At 38.6% G+C, this 7,500-nt stretch overlaps 2 protein-coding genes across 2 annotated transcripts in view; one reads left to right on the top strand and one right to left on the bottom strand.

The window, feature by feature from the left end:
• LOC138020030 (ras-specific guanine nucleotide-releasing factor RalGPS2-like) overlaps nt 1-5,485 on the bottom strand; it is a 28,375-nt gene extending 22,890 nt beyond the window's left edge. Inside the window, exons 1-2 of the mRNA XM_068867021.1 lie at nt 5,092-5,485; nt 875-1,028 (exon numbers count right to left, since the gene is read on the bottom strand). Of these exons, the coding sequence (XP_068723122.1) occupies nt 875-988 (114 nt within the window). The 5' untranslated portion in view covers nt 989-1,028; nt 5,092-5,485. The remainder of the gene's footprint in view (nt 1-874; nt 1,029-5,091) is intronic.
• Nucleotides 5,486-5,835: 350 nt separating this feature from the next.
• The window catches only part of LOC138037949 (serine/threonine-protein kinase RIO1-like), a 2,524-nt gene continuing 859 nt past the window's right edge, over nt 5,836-7,500 (top strand). The window contains exon 1 of the mRNA XM_068883783.1: nt 5,836-7,500. This exon is cut by the window's right edge and continues 859 nt beyond it. Coding sequence (XP_068739884.1) covers nt 5,845-7,500 — 1,656 coding nt within the window. The 5' untranslated portion in view covers nt 5,836-5,844.

Here is a 7,500-nt window from a genome sequence, read left to right as displayed (position 1 = left end):
GTCACGACAATTAGGGTGTGGAAAACTCAGGTCAAGGGTGATCCCCAATTCCTCTGCAAACCTTCTAGCCTCTTTGATGAGCGAAAGATGACCTTGATGTGCCGCATTCTCTTCAAACGCCCACACCAGGCTCATGGTGGACTCCTCATTACTACACAGCTTAATGGCTGAATTGATCTTATTCATTTTGTACTCTTCCTCTACTGATCTCATTCCACGTCCGCCAGAGCCCTTGGCAGATAGACAGTCACTTTCAGCGCTAGTGGGTGCTTGCCACCTCTCACACACGATCTTCTGTGCCTGCCTATCGATGTTACGCAAGTCTGTCAGGCGCCAGTGTTGAGACCTAGGTACAACAACACTGGCATGGCAAGCTGACTGAATGCTTGAACTCTGTAACTGTTGGTGTCTGACAGTGGGCTCGACCAGATGACTGAGAGTCTCTGCAGGTACCGGTAGGTCTTAGCAGCACGCTGCAGAGCCAGCTTCTCTTCTTGAAGTAGCTGTTCTGGTGCTCCTAGGAACCTGTAGGTTGTGTCTTCCTCCAGGAAGTTTGCTGGAAATGTTTTGACTATTGATTTAATAAGACTTAATCCAATGTAGGGCTCAAGATAGGTAAATACTCTCGCTAATTTCAAAGCACGAATATTAACGTTTTGCTCTCTGAAAGCAGCACTTGTTCTGAAAAGTGCTGGACAAGTATGATAAATGAGGCTATAAAATAAAATAGAAAATAGGATCCCTGCACAATCTCACTGACGTTTTTCCAGGAATCTACTCACACTTTAGACCATAGTTGTAATTACTTAAATTTCAAAAATAGCAAAAAATACATGACTTGTAGTCATTGCTGATCAGTCAATTTCCTGCTCACCTCACTTGAGTTATCCTCAGGAAGTTCTTCTGTTGACATAGCGATGTTAACTTTTGGTGACAGCTCAGCTTCAAGCAGAAAATGATTAGTAAAAGATGTCCTTGGGCTAGACATTATCAACACTTTATGGCTTGTACTTCTTGTATCTAAAAAGCTGATGAGATAAAGGATAACTTTAACAATTATATCAATAATACTCAGCACTTCTATTAAAATTAGTAATACATAACTTCACTTTGGCTTAGTGCATATATCCTAACTACAATACGATACAATACAATACAATACAATACACCATTTTAGTGATGTGTATATATCAGTCATTCAGATTGGCTAATCTGAACAAAGGGCATGCTTGTGTTACACCAATAGGCGACTCTTTAAGAGACTCGTACCAGGCCCCCGAAATGCAAAATAATGCCTTGAACTTTGAAATGTTTATGAAATCGAAGTTGACAAAGGTTTTTTAGCCTTCTTCCATTTAGGTAAATCATCTTTAAAATGGCATATTTATGCAGGAATTCCTAAGACAAATTTATTTTATGAATGCTGTACGTTCTTTTGTGAATTATGCTATTTTTCATGAATTGTGCAATCAAATGTGATTTGAGGCCGACTGTGCGAAATCGCACCATCGCTAATATCACAAGGTCTGGAAACTGGAGATTGTGAAGAGCTGGGACTGTAGCAACACCAAAGTTGTCCCAATTGTCACTGGCAACTAGGCATGACATGTAAGGGCTTTCACGGCTTATTGGGAACTGCAAAAACCCTTTGTTACATGTTGAACATCTGAGGCTGTGGGTAGTACTGTAGCTTGATCATGATGTGCAACCGTATTCCAGAAAATCAACTTTAAACAGCTGTGCTCACTCCAGAAGAAGAAGAAGAAGAAGAAGAAGAAGAAGAAGAAGAAGAAGAAGAAGAAGAAGAAGAATAATAATAATAATAATAATAATAATAATAGTTTATAAGTATTTTGAAATACATGTAGTAATCATTGGCAACCCACCCAAAAGCACATAAATTTTCATGAACTGTTTGCTTCATTAATTTTTAACCAACTGAAAGTGGACTTTACTTTCATTGAGATTAGGTCTAACACAGTACTGTATTTACATGCATTGAAGTTTAATGTGCCAACTATTTTGTAAGATCCCAAACGAAGCATGATCTATTAAATATAGTTTGGAGGTGTTCCAATGTTCTGTTTGACACCAGAAAAGAAAAGCCCAGGTATTACAAGTATCTCGCATTGAAAGAGCAAATTATCCAACACTTCAATGGGCACTGAAATTCCTAGCCCTCTATTAGTGACCTCTTCACCACAATAATTATTTATTATCATTTTCTTATTTCAAGAACTAGCCTGAAATTCTGAGCAATAGTTTTATTGTATTTATACACTCAGTCAAGCAAGTGTCCTGAAAACGTGCAGTAATGAGTATGGACAAAAATCTAGCTATAATTTTGTAGAGAATGCAAAGCGCAAAACAAGCATTTTCTGCAAATACATGTGAACTCAGAGTTTGCAGAAAAGTGTTAGAAAATTTAAAAGCAGGATTACTTTATACATTTATATAGGATTACTTTAATTGCTATTACATATACTTTTATAACAATAGCAATATTCCTTGACAGACCTTAGGGGACCCATATTTTCAAAAAATGCATTAGACTGGGACAAACTCAGGCCAGTATGAACTTGTACCGGTATGAAATTTTTGCAGCCGTTTAAATGAAACCGGATGGAAATGTTTGGTGCCTGGTTTTGGGATGAAATGACATGTTTTGTCCAATAAATACTGTACATGTATATGGCTGAAACAAAAGCAATTACAGGCTTGAAATGTCTGAACCCTGTCTGAGATTTATTGTCATTTACTGTACATGAGAGTGGTACAAACTCATACCAGTATAAGAATTTCTTGCCTCGGCCCAGAAACCAAGATGTCAGTCAGACTAGTCTGAGTTTATTGTCAGGCCCGTCTCATGAAACGGCAAAAAAGGAACTGTATGGAGGTAGATCTATATGAACTCACGCTGGTCTGAGTTTGTCAAGGTCTCAAGTAAATACCCCCTTAGTTGATTCAGCAATGGACTACAATGCAAGAGATGAGGCTAAATCGCGTGGGTGGGTGGGTCATGGGTTGTGGGTCATGGGTCGTGGGTGGTGGGTCGTGGGTCGTGTTTCTTTTAAGATAAAAAAAGACACATGTTAGCTCCCTCAGTGCTTGGTCCAAATTTGTCTTAAGTAGGCCTTAGGTCTTGTCTGTTTCGAGAATTGCCAGTCGTTGATTAAAAAAAGGGTTTGGGTTAGGGTTAGGGACCCACAACCCACCCACCCACCCACGCCGATTAGACACTCTCCAATGCAAGAGGTCTTTGGCTTAAACCCTGTGACTGTGGTCATAAAATAACTGAAAATAATGTGCCACCTTTGTCATTTCATTGCATTGGCAAATGGTCAGACTTTCAAGTTTTTCTGGTATTAAAACATTCTCAACTTTGACTTATGACCCTTCTTCACAAGCTGTGGGATGCTAAAGAAATGAACCCACAAACACTTCACAAAGAGTAGGGTATGGAGTTCCCCATGGCAAGAAACAATGTAAGGGTTATTGGAGCCTCACTCCATAATGTGACTACGACCCACCATGGTGAAACCAGAATAAATGAATGAATAGACAAAATAGGCCTTATCACGGTTTTTGACGCCATCTTGACGGGTAGGCAAAGCGGTCAGAAATTACAGTGTTTGTATGGGAATCCGATGGCAAATAACTTCTTTCAAAATTGAATTTTTCACAATTTCTGACTCGCAACGTTAAAATACTAGGTAGAAGGTTTGAAGGATGTAGCTTGGCTAGAAGACGCTCAGTTAATTAATTTTTTTGAATTTTCCACACATTTGTCTGTAAATTTGGCTGGGCAGACAAACGTCTAGACGCGATTCGCGGAAAAAACATTTAAAGACAAATGTATGGAAAATTGAAAAAAATTAGCTCAGCGACTTATAGGAAAGCTATATCCTTCAAACTTGGTGATTCCCATACAAACACTGTAATTTCTGACCGCTTTACCTACCCGTCAAGATGGCATCAAAGTTAAACGAATTAGAACTAATTCATGAACGCGCAGCCAGAATCATATTCAATTTACCACGAAATGTAAATATGCTACAGAAAGCAAATTGGAGATCTTTGCAATATATCTACAAGAAGCAAGTGGCAACTTTAATGCACGATATATTATATCATGAAAAAGCACTAACAGATTTGTTGAATTTATTTGAGAAACAATCACAGACAAGAACAAGACAAAAGCATTGTTTTGAGATTTTTAGACCAAAGATGGAAATAGGACGAACAGCACTAAGGTATCGCAGACCCATAACTTGGAATGCGCTTCCAGCAGAAACAAAGGAATGCAAAAATAGAACTACATTTAAGATCAAGCTAAAAAGGGACAAAATAATTAATAAAGTCAGCTATAAGAAAGAAGTAGCCATAGGAACGAACAAAATTGATGACTTTATTATTACTAATTTTAGACTTTTCGATATATTTTAGTATTTGAGCATTACATATTTTCATTTTTTATTTATTTATTTATTTTTTTTTTAACACTTTTATTTGGCGGGTCCACATCAGCTTTTAAGGTTGCCTTTTCCGACCCGCCTTAACAAATAAATTATGTATGTATGTATGTATGTATGTATGTATGTATGTATGTAAAACCGTGATAAGGCCTATAATAAAAAAAAATTGAGTGAGTGAACACAAATTCTCACTATTATTATGAAACACAACATACCCGCCAGAGCACGCAAGCACAAAGTAGATCAAAGTACAACTGTAGCCATTTGCATTACTGTACTACCTGAATTATACTTTTCAACATTCTTTGAACTCTAAAACTTTGGGTATAAAATTAAGGAAATGTCACAAATATTTGAAGCTCACTTACACACTTTTGGCCAAAATTACACGCTCACAGAGCTTTCTAGATGATCATTTACGACTACCGATTCCAAATTCAAGTTAAGTTCGTGGACAAATAAAAGTTGTATCATAATACATTTTTAATCAAAATTACGTCGGGCGATAAAATTTAATAGTGACAGGTTCCTTTCAGCTTGTTTGATCTTAAAGGTTGATTTCTTTAAGTTTTTGGAAGTAACTTGCTAAGAAACAAATTAAAGTCTTAATACTGACCTTTAAATTATGTCATCTGCTAGATGTATGTTTTTTCCCTGTTAAAATTCATCGTGAAATATGTTTGCCTTCAGAATGTCCATCGCTCTCTTGATAACTTCATAATGCGAGAAACTCACAATCTTCCGAAGATCGCCTTACAATTACTTCTCATTTAAATCAAGTCTTCCAGGTATAAAGAACTTGAATGTGTTCCTGTTCCTGCCTTCTCTCCTGGCTTATTTGACGTTTTCCTCGATTTCCAATCGCCACATGCACACTGCACTACTCGATTTTTTCGGTGTTTTCAATTCAGAATAGGAGCATCTCACCGAGAATCACCAAGTTCAAATACGTTAAGAAATCCGGAAGTTGACTTTATCGGTTGATACGAAACTGATATTGAAATATATATGCAGTGTTATGTTTCGAAAGTGAAAAACTTAGACCGAATCAATTTGTCACGCGCTCGACTGCTATGACATGTCACCGTCACCGGACGTGGCTTCCAAATGTAGAAACTGTATTGTAAGTTGTCAGTTCCTCCGGAAGTATATTTTGGTGCAGTTATTGGAAGAACTTGCAGGTACAAGACGATACCAGTCGCTAAGATAAACAATCAAACTCTTACCAGCGTCACCACAAGTCCCTTTTCAAAAGAATATAAAACACCGACTAATCACGCCACTGCAGTCTTTGCATGTGCTCATGCGCTTTTTGAATAAACACTGACCATATATACTACATTCTCAGAACTGTTCGTCACTGGTTCGCATGGTCGTTCGCATGGATAATTCTTCGGGCCAAATTTCCGTCCTTGAAGGACAATTTGAAGACGCAGAGGAAGATATAAGCGTAGTACCCAAATCTCTGATCAGTTTTGTATCTTTTGAAAAACCACTAAAGGTTGATGAACCTTCAGATGAAACCCAAAATGGCGAATCAATCCACCACGTGAAATCGTCATCTAGTGACAATGATAGCGCAAGTGAAGATTTTGGAGAATGGGATTGGGAAGACGAAACGGGAGATTTCACGAAACGGTACAATGCATCAAGATGTGAGATCAACGTGACGAACTCTTCTGGCAAACGACAATCGACTTTACAACCGAACGCGAAATCACTTGAGAAATTTGGTAACCGAATTAGAGTTGAAAAGTATGAGGGCCCGAAGCTGTCCAACCGAGCTGCCAACGTTTTGATTCAAGCTAATAAAAAACTTGAAAATGACCGACTGCGTGCTAAGGACAAGGCAGATAGGGCCACTGTCGAGCAAGTCCTTGATCCTCGCACAAGAATGATTTTATTCAAAATTCTTAACAAAGGAGTGATCTGTGAAATCAATGGTTGTATAAGCACTGGTAAAGAAGCCAATGTTTATCATGCTACTAATGCTTGTGGGGAACAGAGAGCTGTCAAGGTGTACAAAACATCAATTCTGACATTCAAGGATAGGGATAGGTATGTCACAGGCGAGTACAGATTTCGCCATGGTTACTGCAGACACAATCCCCGAAAAATGGTGAAAACCTGGGCAGAGAAAGAAATGCGCAACCTTACCCGCTTACATCAAGCTGGTGTACCCTGTCCTGAGCCAGTAATTCTTCGCAGCCATGTCCTTGTCATGGAGTTCATTGGGACAGATGGCTGGCCAGCACCACTTCTTAAAGATGTGACTCTTTCAGAGTCAAAAGCCAGAGAATTGTATCTTCAGTGTATTCTGATCGTTAGAAACATTTACTGGAAATGCCGGCTTGTTCATGCTGATCTCAGCGAATTCAACATGTTGTATGAAGGAGACAAGCTGTATGTAATTGATGTTTCACAGTCTGTTGAGCATGATCATCCCCATGCTTTAGAATTCCTTAGAAAAGATTGCACAAATGTCACTGAATTTTTCAAGAAGAATGGTGTTTGTGTCATGAATGTTCGAGAGCTGTTTGATTTTGTCACAGATCCAAACATAAATGATGCCAATGTTGAGGATTACCTTGAAAAAGCTCAAACCATTGCTGCAAATAGAGGAGTCACTGGTGATACTCCAGAGGAAACTGTGAAAGAAGAGGTTTTTAAAAAAGTATACATTCCACGAACACTTGACGAGGTGGCACACTTTGAAAAAGATGCTGTAAAAGCAAAAGAAGGCAAAGCAGATGAAATCTTGTATTGCACCCTGACTGGTTTGAAACAGGACCTTACTGGAGTACAAGCTCATCCGGAACTTCTCAAAGGTGGTGCAGATTTTGGAAATGAGGAAGCTGCTCTGCAGACAAATGACAGAAATCTTGAAGATGAGGACCATGGACAAAGCAGTGGTAATGATACAAGTGACAGTGAAAGTGAAGCTGAGGAGCAAAAAGAGAATGATTCAGAGGAGAAGGTGCCAGCATCTTTGAACAGAAAAGAGCAAAAGAAACTTGTCAAAGAA

This window comes from Montipora capricornis, chromosome 2, assembly GCF_036669925.1.
Source record: "Montipora capricornis isolate CH-2021 chromosome 2, ASM3666992v2, whole genome shotgun sequence".
Lineage (NCBI taxonomy): Eukaryota > Metazoa > Cnidaria > Anthozoa > Scleractinia > Acroporidae > Montipora > Montipora capricornis.
The sequence above is the reverse complement of the archived record's forward strand: the minus strand, read 5'-3'. Positions and strand labels throughout refer to the sequence as shown.